General features: G+C 47.0%; 1 protein-coding gene across 5 annotated transcripts; it reads right to left on the bottom strand.

Moving 5' to 3' along the window:
• Window positions 1-241: 241 nt before the first annotated feature.
• On the bottom strand, window positions 242-21353 carry LOC135244549 (exportin-5). Of its 5 annotated transcripts, none has more exons than XM_064316947.1 (35): window positions 21080-21353; window positions 19956-20077; window positions 19671-19743; window positions 19419-19556; window positions 18526-18708; window positions 18016-18042; window positions 17572-17757; window positions 17076-17152; window positions 16735-16767; window positions 16146-16245; window positions 15958-16041; window positions 15507-15632; window positions 15322-15412; window positions 14883-15011; window positions 13720-13835; window positions 13065-13220; window positions 12665-12706; window positions 12453-12542; window positions 12018-12217; window positions 11459-11558; window positions 10687-10868; window positions 9270-9370; window positions 8820-8916; window positions 8386-8521; window positions 7913-8011; window positions 7150-7196; window positions 6767-6870; window positions 6428-6487; window positions 5987-6090; window positions 5702-5809; window positions 5348-5485; window positions 4517-4681; window positions 1417-4128; window positions 1144-1251; window positions 242-516 (listed from the first exon to the last, which is right to left on the bottom strand). In XM_064316947.1, the coding sequence occupies exons 1-33, from the start codon at window positions 21179-21181 to the stop codon at window positions 3976-3978; spliced, it is 3669 nt and encodes a 1222-aa protein (XP_064173017.1). In that variant the 5' UTR covers window positions 21182-21353; the 3' UTR covers window positions 242-516; window positions 1144-1251; window positions 1417-3975. The 5 variants fall into 5 exon arrangements, with proteins under 5 accessions (XP_064173017.1, XP_064173019.1, XP_064173018.1 ...); XM_064316949.1 differs by having other exon boundaries at window positions 6767-6867; XM_064316948.1 differs by lacking the exon at window positions 1144-1251.
• Between the last annotated feature and the right edge of the window lie 2713 nt (window positions 21354-24066).

Here is a 24066-nt window from a genome sequence, read left to right as displayed (position 1 = left end):
AATGCCAGATTTGACTATCTCTGTTGTAGCCCGTTGGCAACTCATTTACAGTAACCGAGCACTACGAATTAACATGCCACCTCTTGTCAACAGTACATTTACCCAGCCAATATACATTTTGATACTGCAAGTTAAACCCTCTACACTCAAACGTGCAACAATTAATCGTGAAAAAGTACAGTCCATAACAGATCCATAGCCTACTTTAGCCTTGGCAAAGATTTTGACACAAGCCATCATGTAGCTACTTAAATGTATTGCTCCTTTTATTTTTATTTGGTCCAAATATTTGTTGATTCACAGGACATTGTGCCTTTGTATCCAGGCTAGTGTTAAATTATAAAAATTACAACACCTAGAGACAAAACTCGAGAAAATCCGATGTGTCAGAGAAACTAAAGTGGACGGTGCTTTTTGGTGCACCTTCGCTTGCAGGTTGGCAGCGCATCTTCTCTGTGTCAACTCCGTAATGTTCTCCCACGGGACGTCCATCACCACAAAATGGCAATGCAGCTTCTAGAATAGAGAACAGCAGCTCCTTAACGACCGGCTAAAGAGCAGCTCCCTAGAGACGGCGGCAGCAGTGACAGAGTTAAGTTTTCAGGCCCCTCTTCACAGACAAGAAAGAATCAGGGCCGCAATAACTGCTTAACTGCAACCAAACCAAAAGACACATCTAGGATTCTCTCCCCCTGGATACGTCTACTCTGCAAATGAGTAGCCTACATCGGATAAAGATCCGATTTTGATTTCCTCTCTGATCTGAAACAAAGATCAGAGAGGATGTATAAGATAAAAGTACGATGGATTTTGTTTGATTTCGTTTTGTTTGTTTCCTTCTAAAGTGTATCGGTTAATACTGTCAATCAAACTTTAAAAAACAGGGAATCGCCTTCTTATTCGATCATTACAAGTGACCAAAAACTAGGCCTATAAACTGCAGTTTTCTGTACGGCGCAAATAGTTGTTCTGTTATAGGCACGCGTATTTAATATTTAAATACATTTGGCAACATTGTAATAAGAGCACCTTTACTATTTTTCGTACGCAATTTTACCTGCATTTGAGAACACGAGTTAACTACTTTAGGTTGGTATTGAAACATTTATAAAATAATTTGTTTTAAATTAGCAAAGCTTGCACCTTTCCGTTTGTTTGTAAAGGACAGTTTTCTACATCGAATGTCTGTTCTTTCTTGCATTGAGTGAGGCCCAGATTAACTTCTAGGATAAAGTTAAGCCCAGCAACCACCTGCAAAAACAAAACAAAGCGTTTAAAAATATATACATAATTCTAAGAATTTTCAGGATATAGAGGGTTACAGCATTGATATTCTTGTTCGGCAAAAAACACAAAAACATTTTGAAGTGACTCCCTAGGCTTAATTGTTCGGTCACTTTTTGGCTTCGGTCATACCTGAATTTTGGACGAGGCGATTGATGTGGCTTTGTAAGCGTACTCTTCATCGGAAAATTCTTTGTTGTATTCGACCACAGCGAACCGAGCTGCTCTCAGCACATCACTCCGGTTGGAGGGAACATCGACGGGTGCCCCTGTCATCACTGGCACACAAACGGTGAGTTGAGCGGCCTCAAAGAACACAGCCAACACTACTGGCCATAAAGATGACGCCATCTTTCAAGAAAGACTGTCTAGGGCAAATGCATCCATGAAATAGCCTAATCTTTTCGTATGATGCCAGTTGCTTCATCAATGTCTCTCGCGACAGGACAATATCAATACTTTTACAAAAGTAGCCTAATATTTGATCGTCACGCACGTAAATTTGGGGAAATTGAATCCATTCCTAAATACGCAGTGTTATTCATCTAATGCGGGGCGTCATTCAGATCAGGACCATGTTTTGGCCATTTTACACCCAGACTACTCGTGGTCAAAGATCGAATTATCAGCCTGCTGTTCAAATGAAAGGTGTGTCGTGTCAGAGCACCGTCACATGCTGATGATGATGCCCCGTTATCACCTGTGTGTCGGCCTAGTTTTAAAAGTATAACTGAGTTATTGCGATTGCAATTAGACTAAGGTGTGCGCCCCAGAATCAGAATGCACTTAATGAAACTGGTCACGTGTTAAAGATCATAAAATGGAACTACGGAACCGATCTTCCGTGATTCCTTTAGCAATGAAGTGTGACCAAAATCCGTTACCATACGCCTACTGATGTGCAACACGCGATCCAAGATTGTTATTTGCAAACGAAACCTCAAGTCTGAGCAGCATTCCTGGTCGTTTGAATGCCACCTACTACTTAATATATAATGTACGTTCTGACGCCCTCTGTTGCAAACGCTCACTTGAAGCGAGATTCGCTATGTATTTGGGGTGTTATCAACTTTTTAATAAGTTTCTTGAAGAAATGATCAATCTTACATTCCCTCTCAATTCACAAACGTTTACATATTTGCACTATTGTACTTAAGAGTGTTAAGGGGAATTTAGTTTGGCTTCAATTGGAAAAAATACTCCTTATGCCAATATGATGGTAGAAAAAAAGTTTTATATTTGGGAAAAGGACTGACTAAATGACAATTTGAACAAGATCAGGCATTTTACTGCACATACATCAGTGCACACTTCATCAAAAATTTTTATATTGTACAAGTTTCAGAGCAGAAATGTAATCGATGAAGGGTGTTAAAACAAAATACTGCTTAAACTTCTCGCCAGTCAATAAAGTTGGGTTTACTTCCTATGAAACCACCCAGATAGCAGGGAGGAAGCGTTATATAAACGTTATACTGAATTAATGTGGTTGGGCGCGTTTATTCATAAGTTTATGCACAGGCAGAACACTCAAATGGTTCATAAAAGGCAAGCCCACTCTGGGTTGTACTTGTTTATGTGTTTTTACTGAAGGACCAAAGGTGAGAAGCCAGGAGAAGAGTTTCATTTCTATATAGTTTGGGTCTGTGACAGAACTCAGGTACTATTTCCACCTTGAGACTGTATCAGGTGTGTCCAATCTTATCCAGAAAGGGTAAATGTGAGTGCAGATTTTTTATTTTAACTCAACACGAATACACTTGATTCTACTTATTGATGTCTATATTGAAGACCACAATTAGTTAATCAGTTGAATCAAGTGCCATAGTGCTGGGCTAAAGTAGGAACCTGCACCCACACTGGCCCTTTTTGGATAAGATTGGACACCCCTGCTCTATGCTATATGATGCCAGACTGTACCCCCCCCCTCCCCCCCCTCACCCAGAACTGTCAATTCTTCTGATAGGGAAGTGTAAAAGGCAGGAAAATCCTACCTTTAAATGCAAATTGTGTTCTAGAAGAATATGATGCAAAAATCCATCTACAAATCCACTGCTCCGCACTTTCCAGACGCTCACGTCTACCATTTATTAAAAACGGCAAAATATATAAAGACAATGTCACCTGGAATACTCTGTTTCATGTACACAAAAAATTCTTAGTGTTGAGTTAACCAGTTTTAAAAACAAAACAAAGGCAACAGATGAATGTGCACTGAAAAAAACAGGAAACAGGAAATGAGGAATGTAGACCGGTGTTGTTTCGGTGGAGAACCGAACCGTGACTCCTGAAGGCTGAGCGGACTTTCTCAGGTTCAACCACAGACCGTAACGCATAAAGTATCATATTAGCGTCAAGGTTTTTTTTTTTTTTTGTCGTTTAAAAAAAGACACACGTTTTTAAGTCTGCCGCTCGTCTACGCGTGTCGTCGTCTGCGCCCCGACTACGTTCCGAGGGTGACGACAGCCCCCCTGCCCCCCAGCCCGTACGTCCCGAGGAATCTCAAGGATAACACAGTTTTTGGAAACCGTATCTGAAGGCGGACTTGCGTGTTAATATTCTACCTTTTAAAAAATAAAAAAAAAGGCCCTTTTATGCCCTGGAACGGGTGGGGTGGGGCTGAGCTGAGGGGACAAGGGGCCGGGGATTTCCGGGTGGAGTCACTGCGCCCCCTATGGGCCGCCGTCCCGGTTAGATGCCCTCCTGCGACGGCGTGAAGAGGGAGGTCAGCGCCGTGTCCTCGCTGCTCTCCAGAACGTCCCTCATGGCGTCCGGCTTCACCTTAAAGAGGGAGGGAAGGTTCCGGATGTGGACTTCCTTCTTAAACTGCTGCCCCAGGGGTTTCTGTCAGGGGGGGCAGGTGAGGGAGGGGGGGGGGGGGGGCACGGGAGAGAATCGCACATGATTAAAAACCACACAATCACACATTTCTTTACACTGGGCTTCCAAATCTGGCAGATTTAAGTGCTGTGACACTCTGCTGTACCTAGGGGGCGCTCAGGCCAATTCAATTTTTTGGAAAAAAAATAAATAAATAAAAAGGCTCATCCAGCTCCCGGTATTTTATTGGATGAATCATGTTTTTTTGTTCTTTTTTAACTTGAACTGAATAAAGCAGGTTTCACCAGGCTGTCTCATCTTTTTCTCTGATAATTTCAGTACCCAACCAGAGGGTGAAACATGTTTATAACAGCGCCTCCTGTCCTCTGGAGGGCGCCGACGGGCCACTCACCCCTACGATGCCGGCCAGGAGCCTCTTAAACTGGTCCTTCTTCTTCTTCTCCCCCACCTTCTGAGGGGGCGGGTTCAGCAGCTTCAGGTCGTACTGGTTCAGCGCCTCCACCTGGATGTTGGGGATCTGGCCCATGATGGTCCGGAGCTCCGAGTACCGCGGCCTCTGTGGCGGGGGGGACCAAAAGTTTGCACTTGGTGGGGGGGGGGGGGCAGGTGTGATTAACGACCATGTTCTGTGGAGCAGCGCCACATCCTGTGGAGCTTGCTAGTGAGGTTCGGTTGGGCAGAACACCCAAGGGATAGGAAGACAGCTCCAGTTTAGCTTCATATTACAGCACTAATGACTTCCTTGTAGGTTGGTAGCTACTGCGCTAATGTTATACATATGGCCTTGCTGGCAGAACAGGCTGACTCGCCAGCAAGCAAGAACTGAACTGTAACGTTTCAGTGCTGACAAATACCGGAATGGGGGAAGGCTGGTCCACTGGCTTGCTAATTTAGAACGGAATACAGCAACCACAGATATTACTATAGTCCAGTGTTTCTTAAACTATGGGTTGGGACCCAAAATGGGTTGCAGGAGTGTATGAGGTGGGTCCCGGAACAAGTCTGTAGTCCACTAGGCTATGCTAGTATGTGCATTTGATGGGTCCCTGAGTGATGGTACTAAATGTAGGACCCTAATTTGGGTCCCGATATTAAAGCGTATTCCTAACTTGGGTCCCAATATAAAGAAGTTTAAGAAGCAGTGCTATAGACTAGCAGAGGTGCGACGCGATAAAGCGTCCCCCCGGGTACGTGTGGCGGCGCAGGGGTGGTTCCTCCTCACCAGGGTCTCGTAGATGGTGAAGGCCAGCTGCATCAGAGCGGCACAGCAGCCCTCGTGCTGCCCGTGCATCTGCAGCCCCTTCAGCACGCTGGTGTACAGCCACGTCACCGCCTCCGGCAGCAGGCTGCCCCCGACCACCTGCACCCGGACACACAGCGGTCGCATTTAAAAACAAAAATTCCAGTTATACGGGAGAGGAAAGTCTTAAGTGTACAGCAGTTGTAGTGGAAGTTGCGCTGATGCTTGTAAATCCTGTGACCCATCTCAAGTTTAAAACCTGCCTTTCAGAAAGCAGGTATGCCTGAGTGAAAGAGTGATTTGAAGTGTGAAGTCCAGGCCCTTGGGTACGCATACCTGGCGGAGCAGAGTCCAGCACACTAAGGAGGCCATGCGGTGGCAGTTTCCTGTGTCCCTCCAGGACAGCGAGTTGAAGGATAAGGTCAACAGAGTCATGTAGATGTCCTTGTGGGGATCAAATGCACACACACATGTCAATCATCTTCCTTGAACTATCTAAGCATCAGCATTTAAGAACTATTCTATTTAAATATAAAGTGACTGAAAAAAAGAGCAACAATTCATCAAAGGAGCAGAGAAAATGATAGACACAGACAGACAAACAGGCAGACAGATTGACACCTCGTGCTGCAGTAGGCACTTCCCCAGCTCGGTCAGCTCGTCGGTGGGGTAGGTGGGCGTCCCCTGGGTGGCCTGCGATGAGTCAGTCGCCATCATCTCCTCCTCTGGAAGCGAACCAGTGGAACGGGTCACATTCAGAACCACCATGGAAACGACACATTCAGAATCACCATGGAAACCACACAATTAGAACCACCATGGAAACCACACAATCAGAACCACCACAGAACAGACTCCCACAGGAAAGTCCACAATCACAACAACCATGGAAACGACACATTCAGAACTACTATGGAAACGACACAATCGGAACCACCATGGAAACAGTAAGGGTCTTGAGTATAAGCTATGTAGTACAATATGTTTGCTGTTGGGTTACTTTGACTGTGTGGCCCCCCCCCATTTGAGACGGGGTTCGTGGCGTGCAGAAGGAATGCTCACCATCCACGTCTTCTTTATTTCCCGCAGGTTCGGGAGCCTTTTTCAATATGCAGGTCACAGCTGCAAGAGAGGAGGGCAAACATCTGGCACTGATGTTCCTTCACTTTAAACACAGCGCATGGCCCCACTCAATCCACTGTCCAAAAAGTCCATGGTGGAGGTGTTTGCCGGTGGACACTGGGGTGAGTTGTTTTGTAAATGTGGTGAGGGAAGCTTCTTGTTGGACACTGGGGTGAGTTGTTCTGTAAATGTGGTGGAGGGGTTTGGCAGTGGACACTAGGGTGAGTAGTTTTGTAAATGTGGTGGGGGGGGCGGGGTTTGCTGGTGGGCGGGACGTACAGATGAGGTCCATCACCTCCCGGGTCACCAGTCGCACCAGCTGCTCCTCCAGCATCTCCTGGGTCACCTGCTTCTCCTCACAGACCTCGTCATCATCTGAGCTGCTGGCACAGAGCGAGAGAGAGAGAGAGACAGAGAGAGACTATAATGAGCCAGTACTCTCTCACACACACAAACACACTGCTACACACATACAATAGCTCACTCTACTGCTACATCTCCACACACACACACACACACGCACACTCTCTCTACAGCCCACACCACTGCTACATCTCCACACACACACACACGCACACTCTCTCTACAGCTCACTCCACTGCTACATCTCCACACACGCAGCCGGTAAGCAGAGGAGAGAACAGCGGCGAAGGAGCCCTTACCACAGAATGCCTTTCTGGTTAATGAACTGCCACCTCTGACTCAGCCTCTGCAGAAGAGAGGGAAAGCACCATTACAGCACATCACAGTTATAGTGTTATGTACATTACATTCATTTAACACACCCGCTAACAGCGTGTCCACATGGGTTGTATGATAAACAGACCTGGCTAACAGCACTCAAAAGCCACCGAGTCACAGGAAACATCCTTAAAGCACTAAATTCAGCCTAATTATGCCAACCTTGAACCCACATAAGGGCCACCAAAATCAATCCCATTAGAGGGAGCTTTACTCTCGTTTTCCATCCCAATCCTAATAATGGTGTTACTGCATCAGTTCATTCAGTGGATGTGCTCGTTCAGGGTTCCGGCCTCAACATCTTTACTATTAACAGAAAGACATCAGATTAACATAAAGCTCATAATAAAACACACATTAGCCATCTGCACTGTATCAATATCCACTGCTCTTGTCGCATTTCTAATGCGAAACATCTGAAGACCTCACTAGCTCTTGTAAATCAGTGATCTTACAGCAGAGGCTAGCCCGCTATGCTAATCCGGTTTTGACTCACAATGCACGTTACTCAAACCCAAGAGCACTTTTTCTCGCTTAAGGGTACGTAAAGAGAAATCCCACCCTGGATTCAAACCCATGACCCCCCCCCCCCCCCCTCGGCCAGGTGCAGTATCCCACAGTGCCGTTCTGCCTGGCCGGCCCGGGTGTTAAGTCAAAGCTTGTGGTAGCTGCAAGACGCCTCACCTGGAGCATGTAGGCGAAGAGCGGTCCGAGCAGCGGACAGAGCAGGCCCTCGTAATACTCCTGAGGGCAGGACACCACCAGCTGCTTGATGAAGACCCGTGAGCGCGGCTACGTTAAGGAAACCACACCAGTCCCCACAGAAACGCAAGAAACCCGCCGTACACCCAGGGAGAAACGGTCAGAGTCCCCACAGAAACGCAAAAAGCAAGAAAAGTCATAATTATGGCTATAACACCGGAAGATGACTCAAACAGAACGCTTACTGAACCGCAGTTAATCAAATGGACACAGGGGTGTCCAGTAACCATGGTGCTTTAGTCAAGGCTCCATCCCCAAATTTTATGCTTATAAATCCTCCAATCCACCAATTCACAAGCCCCTATATTAGCCCCAATACACAACTGAATGTTACTGCAGCACCACCAAACTGCAGTTTCCTATACAGGAAATGACATCATGGTGGGAAGGATATGGAGCAAGGGCCGCAGGCGGTGGTCGGGGACGTTGTCCAGGTTGACCAGGGCGGAGTTTACGATCTTCTCTGCCAGGCCCTCAATGGTGTAAAAGTCCTGCTGTAGGGAGGGGCCAGCATTGCCAAGGATATGGAAGCTGTGAGAGAGAGGAAGAGAGAAGAGGCAAAAATGAGAAGAAGTGAGAGAAGGAATGAGAGAGAGAGTGTGAGAGAGATGAAGAGACAGAGAAAAGGGGGAGGGAGACTGAAAAAGAGAAAGAAAGATGGATCTTTGTTAATCCAGAAATGAAGGCATTTGAAGAGAGACCAAGACAAGGAGAGGAGGAACAGATAAGAGGGGAAGAGCTTGAGCAGGAATGATGGAGGGATAGAAGGGGAGAAGGAGAGGGAGACAGAGAAAGAGCGGGAAAGGGAGGAGCAGAGGCAGTCTCTCACCAGTTGTCGTAGAGGGTGCAGAAAAAGCCCTGCATGCGCTCCAGGGTGGTCTTGTACACGGGGGAGTCGTAGATATCCAGCACTGGCTGGGGGAGCCCTGCAGAACAACCAGGGGTTAAGCGTTTGCAACAGAACTTCATCTGCAGGTTATCCAGAAGGAGGAATTATGCAGGGAACCTCACTAGATATATCTCTAGACCATCTGGAAGAGGACGTTAACCGGTTTGTGAGACTGGTTTCCTAACTGGTTCTAACTGGTGTCTGCCAGTATTATGCTAGAGGTCAGTGACAGAGTTGGCTTGACCCAAGAAGCGCATCCCTGGAAGTTCGTTGCACATAATACAACACTTTGGGCAACCTGGTCAAGCTCACAGCATTCTAAGGTCAACCTGGTTCTGAAACTGTAAAGAACACTAAAATCTGCAGTAGAACCCACGGGTTCTCCCTTACCTAGCACCAGGTTCTTCTCCACGTCCATGACCTCGTAGGCCCTGGTGAAGGTGTCGCTTAGCCGGGCCATGTTCTCTGGCAGGAAGAGGTTGTTATGGGTCCTAGAAACAGACAAGACATCGTAGAGCGACACGGCAGTGTAGCGGTTAGGGGCCTGGACTTCCGAGGCGGCAGGTTTGAGTCCCAGGAGGGGCACTGCCCTAGTACCCGTGAGGAAAGTTACTTAAGCTAAATTTCTTCAGTAAAATTCACAGCTGAACTGCATATAAAAAAACAGTTAGATGTACAAGTCACTGGGGTTAAGTGCATCTGTGAGTCACTGAAATGTGCATGTCAGAGTGGCTTACGCATGGTTTAGGTTCGTAAGAAAAGGAAATTAAATCCTCTAAACCACCAGTTCTCTGAATATTTTTTTCCGGCAACCAACTTTTTGCCAAATGGTCCACCCACCCAACGCCCTCCATGCAAACAAAGCTCTCTGCAAATGACGTTATTACAACACTTTATGTAGTACGTTTATGAAGTAAATAGCCAGAAAACAATGAACAACAAAAATTTTAAATGTCTCTTCAGTATTAACATTTGGCCACATTCTTTGTTACTTTTTAAACCGAATGCAAGTAGTCCACAGATTTACTGTATCGGCAAGTTGAATTGATGATTGAGTCATGATTTTCAGGTTGAATCAGGGTCACAGATTATTACTTTAATACGTACCTGCAACCAGCAATGGGCAAACTACTCCGTTATTGCAATTAGAAAGTAAACGGGGTTTGAGCCACCGGTGAAGACCTTCCTACTAAACCTCCAACACTCTCACATTAGACAACCGTACTCCCCCTGTAGCCAGAGTGAGTGATTGGAAAGCCTGATTGTAAAAAATGCAGGACGAGGAGCCAGAAGACGAAACTCGGACAGGCACTGGCTGGTAGGCTGAGTTACTGTTAGCAACGAGCGCAAAACCATTCAACCAGAAGAAGGCTGTTAAAAACAGAACAAAATAAAAAAAGAGGAGAGCTGACATATCAAAGCTATAAAGAAACGTAAAAAAGGAGGGACAGAGAGAGAGAGAGAGAGACAGAGACTGAGAGAGAGAGAGAAAAACAAAAGACAGCAGGTGTGATGTTTTGGTTACCCCCTAGTCTGGCAAGTACAAACTCCCATTGGCTCACCAATGACAGGTGGTACAGCCTTCACAGTTGCTACGGTGAAAGCTCCCCAGAGCTCGCGCCCTCTCATTGGATGGAATGAGAGGGGCGGTCCAAGGAGCCCGAAAGGCAGTGGCCCCTCCCCTCTCCTCCTCCTCCTACTTTGGGGAGTAGGGAGTGTGGCTGAGCTCTGGTGCGGACCCCCCCGCTCTGACCAGCAGGGGGCAGCACCGGGCCCGCGTCCCGACAGGGCGTCCGCCTCCACCCACCTGATGAGGGCCAGCAGGTTGGGCAGCAGGGCGAGGACCTGGGTGGTGCAGGGGTTACGGAAGATGGGGGCGCCGGCGGGGGTGTGCCCCACCACAAATCCTCCGGCCGCGGCTTCCTCCAGATCAGCAGGCCAGCGAGCCCGCTTCACTACCCCCAGAATGGTGTACACACAAAAGCTGATCTACAGCAGAGAGGGGGGGGAGGGAGGGGGAGGAAAGGAGGGGGGTCAGGTGGGAGGGGAGGGAGGAGAGGAGGGGGGTCAGGAGGAAGGGGAAGGGGGGGGAGGAGGAGTGGGGGATTAAATTAAAATAAATTTTAAAAAAGGATATGAAAAAAAAAAGAAGAGAGCTGCTTTTAAAGGGGTCGATTCTGACAGGGAGGGCACACACGCATGCACACAGACACCAAGCAGAGATGAGGACCGGTCTGGTCATGTGAGCAATGGCGGAAGTCTGAGCAGTGCTGCTGTCAGCTACACATGTGCGCACACTTCCTGCGGCTCCAACTGCAGTGAAGTACGAAGTACAAACACAAAGTACAGAAACAGCACAGCGGGGCACTGACATCCATGTTTTGGTCAGTCAGTAACTGTGAGCTTCTACTGTAGCAATCTGGCTCAGGTGGAAAAGAACGCTGACAGATCGGGGGTCCCCCCCGGAGCAGGCGAGGACACCCCTGGATTAGATCACCGAGTGACCGACCGCCAGCCTCCCAAAACCCCCGCCGGATTCCGCCACGCTCACGGGGGGTGGGGGGGGGGTGGGGACTCACCCTTGACCTGCTGATCCCGGTCATGTCCTCTGCGATGGGGTCGATGTTCGTTTGGTCGGCCCCCACGAAGCCCAGGAACTGCGCTGGGTCCCAAAGCACGCTGGGAAGCGGAATGGCAGCGGTCAGCGAGCCACAGAACAGTACAGGACCACTAAGCCACAGAGGAAAAGCCTCATGTTTTTCAATTTAAGTGTACACTGATACTGATACTGCCCTCAACAGGAAATTTCCAAATTCAGTCCATCAACCTATGCAGTGTTTTGCCCCGATATAGTTGTTTTCTTTTTTTTTTTTTTTGGTTTTGCATTAACCAAAATGTATGTGTGTGTGAAAATACTTCGTTATATTTCATACCTAGAAAAGCTGTATGGTGTGTCAACAAGTTCCTGGTTTAGAGAAGAAGTTCCTCATTACTACCGTTCAAGCCACAAACAGACAGGGATGCAAGTGTGTGGGGTGGGGCTGGGTGGGGCGGGGAGGGGCTGGGCAGGGCGGGGCTGGGTGGGGCGGGGCTTGGCTGGGCAGGGCGGGGCTGGGCGGGGCGGGGACGTGGACATACCGGGTGGTCTCCTCGGACTGCCAGCGCAAGGACACAGGGGCCATGAGCTCCTCCAGGAAGGCCTGCTGCTTGGCGTAGTCCTTAAACTGGTTACTGATGAGCACCAGGGCCTCCATCAGGGCACACTTCTCCATCTGCGTCAGCAGCAGCTCGTTGGAGAACAGACCCTTCACGTGGGTGTAGAGCATGTCGAAGCAGGGCTGGAGGGGGGGACACAGACACAGAGATGCTTACTCCCACTGTTCACCCTCACAAACCCGGAGGTGTAGCTCACCGTTAAACCTCACAAACCTGGAAGAGTGTTGGTTATTCAGAAAAGGGGCGGGGAGCCCCTTATCTTTGCTATTCCAAGCTAAAGAATGTATCCCACGATTTAGGGAAGGCAGAACCTTAGAATCACCCCCACCCCCCATACTCCACAGCCTCGCCACCCACCAGGATGAACTGTGGGTAGTCTCTGCACATCTTGATGATGGAAGAGCAGGCGTGTCTTCTGACATTCTTCACAGAGCGAGTCCTGGGGGCCTGCCAAACACCCAATCACAGCACAGCTTAGAGAAGCGTCCCTTTGAGCCAGGGCCAATGGCCACATAACATTCTAGCCTCTACCATGATTAATATAAATAAGCGAGAGCATTGACTCTTACCTTGCTCTCTTCTACCACTTCAAACGTGATGGAGCCGAAGAGCTGAAAATGGAGAAAATGGACATTACATTACAAGCATTAAGTAGATACTCTTATCCAGAGTATATTATCTACATTTTTCTTATTTTTTAGTGCTTCCAATTTTCCTGGCTCAATCAGCGAACTACCTGCATACGTCCTTCCTGGTTCACTCGCAGACCAGCGCAAATGACTGGGTTAATTAAACGATAACACGCAGGAGTCGACACGAAATCCAGAGACAAACATGGGCCTCCGTGCGGGGGAGCGGGAGAGTTCAGGAACCCCCACCTCGTCAGCACAGAGGTCCTTAAGGACAGAAAGAGAACCCGAAACAGTGACCCCCCCCCCGTACCCCGCCCTGCCGCAGGCCCCTGCTCACCTTGTAGAGCACCTGGGGCAGGAATTCCGGCCGGTGCGTGACGAAGGGGAAGAGGGAGGAGACGTTGGTGAGGACGCAGGACAGGATGAGGGGGTCCCGCGTGTTGTAGTTGAGCACGGCCTGCAGGAGCTCGATGCCCTGCTCGATAGGAAGCTTCTGCACGCGGGAAAAACAAGATGGTTACCGTCGCCTGTCAACCATCCTAACGCTGCTCACTTTCAATTAGACTACAAATGCTGGAGCAGAAAAAAAGCTAAACTATTTATGGCACACAGAAAATTTTATTGAACTGTTAAATGCAACTAAACTTAAATTTAATTAAACTTGTTAATGTTCTTTATACTTATAGTGTGTGGAATAGAAATGCAGGATTCTGTCCTCCGAGGGCCATATCCATTTCAGATTTTTGTTTCCACCTCTTATCCTAAATCAGTGATCTGATCACCTATACACACCAAAACTGGTGTTTGCTAACAGATAAGACCAGAGAAAGAGGTTTCAATCAGGGACACAAGAGCCGCCTGGAACCGTCTTTCATGAGCTTAGCAAAAATGGGAAATCGTATAAATGACTGGACCAATGAAATGTGGACACTGATACGGCCCCTCCCCCCCAGAGAGGCAGGAGCGCAGGAGCTACTGGGAGATCTGCGCACCTCCTTGTCCAGGGTCTTGAAGAGCTGTCCCACCACGCTTTCGGTGAAGAAGGTCATGGCGTCCCACTGCACCGCAGACGGGGAAAGGACCGAACACAGGCCCTCTGCCGTCTTAGCTGCGGGACAGACAGGGGAAGAGAGACAGAGAGAGAGAGAGAGAGAGAGAGACAGAGGGAGAGAGGGGTACAGAGAGGGGGGTAGAGAGGGGGGTATGGAGAGGAGGAGAGAGAGAGGGGTTGGACAAGAAGGGGGAGAGAGAGGAGAGAGAGAGAGGGGTATGGAGAAAGACAAGGGGTACAGAGAGAGATGGGTATGGAGAGAGAAAGGGGGTACAGAGAGGGGAATGGAAAGAGAGGGGTACAGAGAGAGAGGGGTACACAGAGAGAGGGGAATGGAGAGAAGGGTACAGAGAAAGAGGTGGTTACAGAGGAAACAGTGAAACTACACTGTTCCAGGCCACGCTGGTGATCTGGGCTTGTGGCGGAAGTGATCAAATGCAAATTCCTGGCCACGGCGTGGGTAGGGGAACCCCGCCCGCTGCCTCCGCACTCCGAGAAGTGCCTCTGTTAACCCACAGGGACACCCCCCACCCACCCGCACGCACCGTCACCCTGCGACTGTGAAACCGACCGCAGCCGCAAGAGCAGACAGCCATGAAGGCCCGGAGGTAACCGCAGCGGCACGGCTGTTGCTACGGTGACCGCCCCCCCCCTCTGATGTGGCTCTGCAGCCACCCTTTCAGAATGCCTCGCTTCAGAAACGAATTGCAAATTTCACCCGTCCTCTTCCGTCTGATCTTTCACACACAGACCTCTTTCTAAAGAAGGCCAGGGTGGCAGAATTGTTATGTCTTAAAAACAAAAAATAAAGTGAAATTTTAATTTCTTACAAACACGTCACACCGGCCTAAACTTTTCCCAATATTTATAAAACCATTAGCTTTAAAAAGGAAACCGCGTACATGCGTGAATAAAAAAATTAAGAGTAATGCTTAGTACTTAATTACTCTTGATGATTAAATTCATACTGAATTTAACCAATTGACTTTACAAATAGCGGCAAACGAACCACAGATGGTAAAAAGAAGTACACACTTCCCAGTCAGGTATTCTGAACGTTCTCCACGGCCAGAACAGCGCAGCATTGCAGAGCACAGTACTCACACACAGTGGTGCCCACGTCGATGGGCGCGGCGATTTGGAACTGCAGCCCCTCCCCCGCGATCTGGAAGGCCTCCAGCGGGACGATCTTGCAGGCGCTGCGGACCACCTCCCCCTGCTGGGCCCGGAAACCTGGAGACACCAGGAGGCACGGCGCAGAGATTAGGGTACCGGACTTGCAGGTCTGATTCCCAGGTGGACAGCTGGGCGCCTGAATTTCTTCAGTAAATCCTGACCCTGAGGAAAACACCATTTAAATAGTGAGAGTCATTCGTTTTCAATAGCGCAGTATAGTGCAGTATTTTGATGGGACATCCAACTAAACAGGAAACTGTGCAGGTCTGAGGCTGTAGACACCAGCTGTGGTGTAGCTATTGCTGGATAAGAATTTCAGTATTACAGAGTAGTGCAATGCTGTACACTCTTGAGAGAAAACACTCACTGTTGAAGAAGGAGTTGAAGTCTTCGTTGTTGTCGAAGTCCACACGCGAGTACTCACAGCTTGGGCTGTCATTTTTGGATGGGAACCCAGTCTGTGATGAAGAGGAAGAGGAAGGTGAGGGCTGAGAGAGTGCAGCTACGTGTGTTCAGCTATGTGAGCGTTAGCAAAATGGAACGTGACGATACCTTCACCAGGTTGTTCACAGTGGCCTTCAAGTACCTGACGGTCATCTTCACAATGACTGGGTCCTTCGACAAGACCTCATGTCTGAACAAAGTGCCCCACGTTATCTGGGTGGAAGACCTTAAAAACTAACAGAGGAGTCGAATCAGACCACAATCAAAGGGCCACAACTGAATGGTATCAATACACTACATACACTAAATAGAGAACCCAACAAGGTATAGCAAACCACACAACAGACCAAAGAGGGTCATAAAGTGACAGTTGCAATTACGAATGTTCTCGTTCACGAAGGGAATTAAGACTGAGACAGGAGTTCCAATGCACTCCTATAAGGAGTGCACGTTATACAGATTTTACTGAGATGGCATGAAGGATAAAAAAAGGTTTAAAGAGAAGATGGGGTGCTGGAGCTGTAGGCTCCAGGGAAAACCATGAGATGGGTGGGGTTACCTGGCTGGAGTGGGTGGTGAAGGCCAAGAATGCTTCCAAGTACTTGTTGAGGTTGGCAGGGACTTCCACCTCAACATTGGAGCCCTGTAAAGAGACACTATTCCGTAAAGTTGAAGCCTTGGCCACAAGCATGCGGCTGAATGTAAGACGTGGTACACACCAGATGAACGGGGGGCAGGTTTACTCACCACCAGGAAGCAGAGCTGAGTGCCTAAGGCACAGAGCACTTGGCACAGCCTCTTCAGGAAGGTGTAGTCCCTCTCCACCACCCCCGGCATCTCCCCTGACCTGGGCCACACACACAAGGAGTACTGACCGACTCAGACAGGGGGAACACTGACTGACTGGATCAGTAAAACAGTCACACATACAGGGGACACTGACTGACTAGATCTGAGACAGAGGGGGGGGACTGGCTGACTGGATGAGTGACACAGACACAAACAGAAGTTACACTGACTGACAGGATCAATAGAACAGAGGGGGCACAGACCGATTGGATCAGATGAAGACTCAGACAGAAGTTACACTGACTGACTGGGTCGGTAGTTGGGCTGATTCATTCTGACCAAAGCCAAACCACAAAGCGAGCACGCCCACACAAGTGCCAGTCAATGCTTTTGCCAACTAAAAACAGGACTGTCACCTTCACCAAGAGATCATAGTGAAACCAAAAGGGGAGACGGAAGATTTTAACTGAGAGAAACGTCATATAATCTGGTGCACTTTTCAAAGCGATCTGGGCGTCAAACAGAGAGGAACAAAAACTGTTCTTACTGTGAGCCAGAGACTGCAGCCCCATCTGCTGACCTGGAGCCAGAGACAAGAGCGATGACTGACACCACAGCAGGAGAAGCCACACCTCAGCCACGCAGCACCGACAAGCTCACAGTGCTGCTGGTCCTCTAAAACACTCAAACCCTCTCGCCCAACATTGAACATGAAGGGGATGACCTCACCGATTAAAAGGTGCCCCCAACTCAAAATGCAACCAGCCTGGAGGCGATTATTCTTTCAATTACGGTTCAAAGATTAACGGCGTTTACAAAGTGAGGACGAACAAGGCGGAACGTTCAGGGAACGTCTGGTTAAACGCTAGAGGAACGTTCGGTACTCACTGCACGGCAGACAGAATGTAGTGCATGGCCACATCATCAAACAGCAGCATAAGAGGCTTCCTGTCCTCCAGTCTACCCTGCGGAGTCACACAGACCGATGGACAGACGTCAGCATCATTGACGCTCACACAGACAGATGTCCCCAACACTGACGCTCACACAGACCGATAAACAGACGTCACCAACACTGATGCTCACACACACTTCACCAACACTGACGCTCACACAGACAGACATCACCAACACTGACGCTCACACACACACTTCACCAACACTGACGCTCACACACACACTCACACAGACCGATGGACAGACGTCACCAACACTGACGATCACACAGACCAATGGACAGACGTCACCAACACTGACACTCACACAGACCGATGGACAGATGCCACCAACACTGACGCTCACACAGACTGATAGACAGACATCACTGACGCTCACACAGACCGATGGACAGACGTCACTGACGCTCACACAGATAGAAGCTCACCTTCCTGCTGACGGCGATGAGCAGGCATTCGGCTGCCTCCAGCTGCAGCTCCGGTTCCCCTAGCAACAGGCATAACATCTCCAGCAGGCGGCAGTTCTCGTGGGTGATGTGGACCAGGGCCACCCAATCAATGTAGCCTGCCAGGGTGTTGAGTGTGGCCACGCCCACCCGACAGTGTGCCTTAGCCTGAGCCAGACAGGTAGAGGGAGGGAAACGGTGTAAAACACAAGCAGATTCACACTGTCAGGTTCATAATCCCAAAATCAGTGCAAAATTAAGTCATTTTGGCTGAAGGGTCAAAAGCTGCCATTGCTACTCCATGACAGCAAGTGGAGATCATGTATGGGTTGCTATGACGCAAAGCAAGTGACAGTTGGTTTCACCAAAAAAACAAAGACTCATCAAATCAAAACTGCTTCAGTCCTTTCCAGACTCAAAGCTTACCTTCAATTCTTGACTTGGAACTCGTTTCTGGAAAATAAAGATTTGCAATTTGTAAAAATCCGCTTAAAATACAAAAGTAGTAAGCAATCAGGAATCAACAAGTAAACAATTCTCACAGTTGGCAGTCATTTTTGAACAGACGTGAATAAAACATAAATCTACCATTTCAATGCTAGCTCATGATCAAAAGCACCATTTAAATGCGCAAATATCAGAATGTATAATTAAACAAAAACGAGGTGGCGCCATCCGTAGTGTTCATATCGCAGAGCAGCTAAAGACACACCCAGCTAGCATTCTTTAAACCAAACCCTGGGGCCACTGCTACGATTTAGACATCTTAACGCCACTTCCAAGTATCACGACGGGGCAGCACACGTTTAACATTAAGATCCATCTCTACATTCTCTGAGCCCGGGGGACTGAACATCACTAATCTCCCAGGACTCGTTAACAGGACTGAGGTGGGACTGCAGGGCGGGGGGGGGGGGGCGCGGCAGGGGGTCTGACCAGCCGGCGGTACTCGTCCACGTTGCGCTGCAGGATGGTGAGCAGGAAGCTGAAGATGCTCTCCATGTTCTGGGTGAGGGTCTGCTGGATGTCCTTGCGCCGTTGCGAGGGCAGCGTCTGGAAGGTCACCACGTCCTCGGCCAGCCGCAGGAGGATCAGCATCACCAGCTCCGTCTGCGCCTCCTGGAGGATGGGCAAATTCGTTTTTTATTTTTGTCTCTGGGGCTCAAATACCAGCTTTTCTGGAATGCACCCTTTCATGAAAATGGTGCAAAAACTTTTCGGACTAGTTAAATAAACCACGTCCCAGCCCAATAAGTCTGATTATCTACACAGTGACTTGCACAGTAACTCAGAGTTTGGACAACTTGGCCATGGAGAGCTGCAGGTTCTTCTGGTTTTTGCTATCACCCCAGAATCTCCATAACAGCATCAGACCCAAAAAACCAGGTCAGGCAATTAGCCCACATTATCAGCCGCTTTAATTGACCAATTCAGTCACAGGTGTCAAACTCCAGTCCAGGAGGGCCGCAGTGCCTGCTGGTATTTGGGGTGTTCTCAGCACCAGCGGTTCATTCAAGTCATCGATTGGCTAAAAAATCCACACACACACCTTGTTCTCCAGGCCTTAACTGCCAGCTGTTTGTAAGGAAACCACAAAAACCCCCAGAGACTGCAGCCCCCTGGGAACTCAGCTCGACACCCCTGTGTTTACACGGCTGAGTGTGTGTGAAATGCAGCACATGCTGAGGCTCTTCTTCACCACCTTTGTCCCCCCCCCAGAGAGACTGAATGATGCAGAGGGGCACCCCAAAAATATATATATAATAAATAAGGGAACAGTTTCTGCGCTGTCCCAGAACAGGAGCTAATCAGTGCACAGGAGAACAAACCCCCAAACTGGTGAGGGCCTCCAGTTCGGTCAGCATGTCGGGCCAGTGCTGAGGCCACTCCCTCTTGATCATCTCCACGATGATGCGCGAGAGGACGTCTTTTATGTGGCTCTCCTCCTCCATGATGGGGTGCGTGCCCTGCAGTTCAACAGCAAAACAAAAGAAAAGGTGGGCAAGGCGACCAGGAACACTTTGAAGGACTGCACGTTGTTGAATCACATGTATATTAACACTGTAAGCCTTTTGACTTACGTTTGACAGCAGCCCCATTGCGCAGTTTTTTAACTGGACCTTCTCTTGAGGTGGCATGTTGTTCCACCGAAACCTAACATTTCAATACAAAGGTTTGTGAGTTACTGATGAGAGCACATTGTGGAAGCGGCATTCCCTTAAACTGTAGAATTTAATGGCAAATAAATGGTTCCATTTAGAGGACACCTGTATCTTAGATAAACCTGTTCCAAAGAAAATGGGGGGGGAAATTTTGATCACTTCAGAACAGTAATACTACTGACAGAAAGAGAGAGTTTGACTTACTTGATAACATGTTCCAATATTTGTAAGCCGAAGTGTCGGACGACTGGCGATTGTGCTTTATCTGCCAGTTGCAGACCACAGGGAACACAAAACGGGCATTTCTCTTTGAACTCCTCACAGAACTACAAAGGGCAACGGAGGGGCATGTGAGGATGCATACTTTAATATCGTTGGACAAATGTGCATATAGCAGAGATCTTCCATAGACCAGGCATTTATTCCACAAGCAAAGCACATAGCATCGACAACCGCTCAGTGGCTACAGTGTGACCAATCTAGTGTATTAGAAGTGTTATGGCGCTACTTCGTACTTATAACAGACAAAGGTTATCAAATCAATTGTACAGTGATCATAAGCATACACGATCATCTTGCTCACAAGTCCAAAAATATCTCATTCCAACAGAAACACAGTGCCATACTGTCAGTTTTACATTTGGGAACTGTTGCATCTAAATGGCTTCCTACCAAGCTGTCAACGAGCAAGCAAGTTACCGCAGTTTGCTGCATCTAACTAGTTCAGTCACTTTCTAGTAGTTAGCAGGGCAAATAACACGGAGCTTTTATTATGACACCATAAATATGAGCCTCTCTAGGGAAATTGAAACTATTTATCTATGCAAATTTTACTATTGAAAATGCACACACATCACGTCACCTGATCACCAAAGCATTCACCAGTTTCCACCAAATTATCAAAATAAGACTAGTCTGCATATGTCATCTATTAATTAAGTCGATAGCTAGCAAGCTATACATTCAAGATACCAAACGAATCAAATCAAATCAACTAAACTGCTATTCTCGCTGCAAACAAAATGATATTCTGATATTCTGGCTAGTAACTTAGTATTCGCTGGCGGACATAGCTAGCCATCTTCCAAGCAAGTGAGTTAGGGAATGAATGAACTTTGCAGCAAGCTAACTACCCAGCTAGTTTATCGCTAAGCAAACTGGCTAAAAACGTCATGAGTTTAAGTAATAGTTTTTAAATTTGTTCTATTGCTTAGTCCGGCTCAAGCAAACATGGGCTCAAAATGTAATATCCAGGTAGCTATCTACTACTAACATGTAAAAACACACCATGTTGCTCGCTACGCATCTATTTCGCTATCGTTAGTTACCTTCAGGGCCTCCAGGCGGTATCGTTGGCTAGATTCTGCGTCCATCATCACATTCACAGCTTTAATTAGCTGATCGCACATCGCGGCTACCGGTTCCGCCATAACGCTCCCCCTTGTTTAGAAGCACTGGAAGATCGGAAATAAATAAATTGCGCAATATACAGTATAGTGCCAGACACCTGCAGAAAGTCTGTACGCGTACCAAGACCTCACACCATGTACATACACGCAACGTGCTAGGCCGTGGAGACGAACTGCGCATGAGTCTTTCGTTTCAGAAATCTTCTTCTTCTTCTCCTTGTTTTACGGCGGTTTGAATCCAGCTTTGGTGCATTACCGCCACCTTCTGCTCCGGAGTGTGGATCAGACATTAGCCTTACACTCTGAATCCCTTCACCCTGAATTATATTTCATTCTCCATGCTTTACACCTAGTCCTACTATAAAATCCATATTCATGCCAGCCACCCTAGCACCCTATACCTGCTTATCCATCATATCCTATTAAAAAAAACCCTGTATCTCTTAAGAAGGCTAACAGTACCCTGACCTGTGCTCTCTCACCCATGCCCAGTAAACCTTAATATGAATTCATGCACCCCTAATTCCCTCAGATTATTCCTCACAATCTCTCTCTGTGACCCATACTTCATACAGCTCAGAACTATGTGCTCCACTGACTTCACTTCCTGACATCCCTCACACAGCCTGTCTGGTGTTTCCCTACCATTTTCAGTGTTTTGCTTAGTGCACAGTGCCCCAACCTCAACCTTGTCAACACAGTTTCCTCTCTCCTGTTTCCACTACCTAACCTAGTAACTTTGACACTCTTTTGGATTTGATATAGATGCCTCCCTTTCCCATCTCTGACCCACCTTTCTTGCCACATTTGATTGTTTTTTTCCCCCAGATTACACATTTAACCTCTGCTATACTGATACTGATTTGCATTTCTATATTTCCTTTCTTTATAGCCCTCTTTGCCAACTCATCCACCCTTTCATTCCCCTTCACCCCTACATGCGCTGGAACCCACAAAAATTTTACCCGACCTCCCTGATTTGCTATTCTTGTGACTGACTGAAGGATTTCACATAGAACATCTTGACGGCTGTTTGAATGGAAAGACCTTAAACTTGCTAGGGCTGAGGATGAATCTGAGCATATCAACACCTTATCTTGTCTAGTTTTTTCCACCCATCGTAGTGCAACCAACACTGCCAACATCTCCACTGTGTAAACCCCTTACACTTATTGGATGTTCTTCTGTTGATTCCAATTCCTTTTGCTGGTATTGCCACCCCAAATCCTGTCACTCCTGTCTCAGGTTTTTTTAGCACCATCTGTATAAATCTGTGTAAAATCAAATAGGTATAGATCCATCTGCTGCCATAATAATTGCCGGGGTAACCTGATCGTTTATTTCATCCATATCTCCAGAGATGTCTATCCTTGTCATTGTTTCCTCACTCAACTTCTGAAACGTATCCCAATCACGCACACATTGTATTGCGAGCATTCAAATCTGCACACCATACTACTTTATGTCTGTTTTGTCCTTGTATCCTTAGTAGGCTATCCAAATCCAACCTTTTGCATGGATTGTCGTAGTTTCAGAAATCGAGTTGATTTATGGGATTTATAGTTTTTGTATTTCGTGGACTATTCAAAACTGCGGTCCACTGGACGTTGAGCACTTGCACTTGTTTTAAAAAAAAACAGTAATGCCATAAAACCACAGTTTTACCGAAGCTCTACATATAATGTTTAAAAATATAAAATTAAAACATCGTCAAATTAAAACAAATGTTTTTAAAACAGACCAACACTGTCATGCCATCACAACATTGCTTCAGGGCAAATATGTACTGCAGTAAATTTATTTATTTATTTATTTATTTATTTATTTATTTATTTATTTATTTATTTATTTATTTATTCATTCGTTCATTCATTCATTCATTCATAGAGAAGCCTATCCATGCCAAAAAGTTAATTCGTGCCATTTTCCCTAGAAGAAACCATTACACAAACGGAAGATTACAGATTTTTTAATTTATGATATCTGATAAGTGTTTAGCTTCTTTCTCCTATTTGAACTGTTTTTTTTTTAAATGCATTTTTCCTTTATGAGTAGACCTATTATTTTCCTTTACGGGACTAGCCAAATCATAAAATGATGCCCTTCGTCAAATAAATTATAGGGTGCAAGAACACGAGCTTCTGAAACCCGTGCAGCCAGCTACAATTTTTCCCACTGCAACCCACCACCCTCAAAGAGGACTCTACGACATGCACAGCCGTCAAACAGCACTAGATTGGCCACAGACGGTCAGCAAATACTAACAAAATCTAACTGGAGTGAAATATGGGCTGTAACCATTAACTTGTACTCCCGTGTTAATTGAGGTCTAACAGAGTACGAGCCTAATAGGGACCAAATTTACTTTGTAAGATTTGATTTAACACTGAACATTTTACTGTTTAGACGTCTGTGAGTATAAGCAGTATTTTAATAAAATTCAGACTGGGTACACTGAACTTACATCTGTGGTTTGGTGAAGCAGAACAATGATTAACACGGAAGAAATGGCAATTATTTTCTTTCTGACGATAATTGTTTATTATTTTATTCTGGTATACGTGTCCTTTTTCATACATTCAGCTTCCAGTCAAATTGAAACAATGTGCACACAGTAGCCAGCCATCTCCGTATAGTGTGATTACGCAGCTATTACGGCCGAACTTAAAAATTGTTTGTAGTATATCGTGGTTACATTTATCTGATAGAAGAAATAGAAAAATATTGTTGCATTATTGAAAATGTTGTCGTTTGTGGTTTCATTCGTTGTTTTCTTGATTCAGTGTAGCCGATTCATGGATGTAATACAACCAATAAATAGCATTTAGACAGTCCATTTCCTTTTAAGTTCGGCGCATCTTGCCCGCTATTTAAACAATTGAATGTTTCTCTCTGTCCATAACAAA

Source organism: Anguilla rostrata, chromosome 18, assembly GCF_018555375.3.
Source record: "Anguilla rostrata isolate EN2019 chromosome 18, ASM1855537v3, whole genome shotgun sequence".
Lineage (NCBI taxonomy): Eukaryota > Metazoa > Chordata > Actinopteri > Anguilliformes > Anguillidae > Anguilla > Anguilla rostrata.
This window is presented reverse-complemented; position numbering and strand designations above follow the sequence as displayed.

Excerpts from the sequence above, each read along its gene's own strand:
- LOC135244549 (XM_064316947.1), bottom strand. The coding sequence starts at position 21,181 with ATGGCGGAACCGGTAGCCGCGATGTGCGATCAGCTAATTAAAGCTGTG. Across the intron at positions 19,744-19,955 it reads ATATTGGAACATGTTATCAA|GTTTCGGTGGAACAACATGC; the intron begins GTAAGTCAAACT and ends TTGAAATGTTAG. Across the intron at positions 6,091-6,427 it reads AAATAAAGAAGACGTGGATG|AGGAGGAGATGATGGCGACT; the intron begins GTGAGCATTCCT and ends GTTCGCTTCCAG.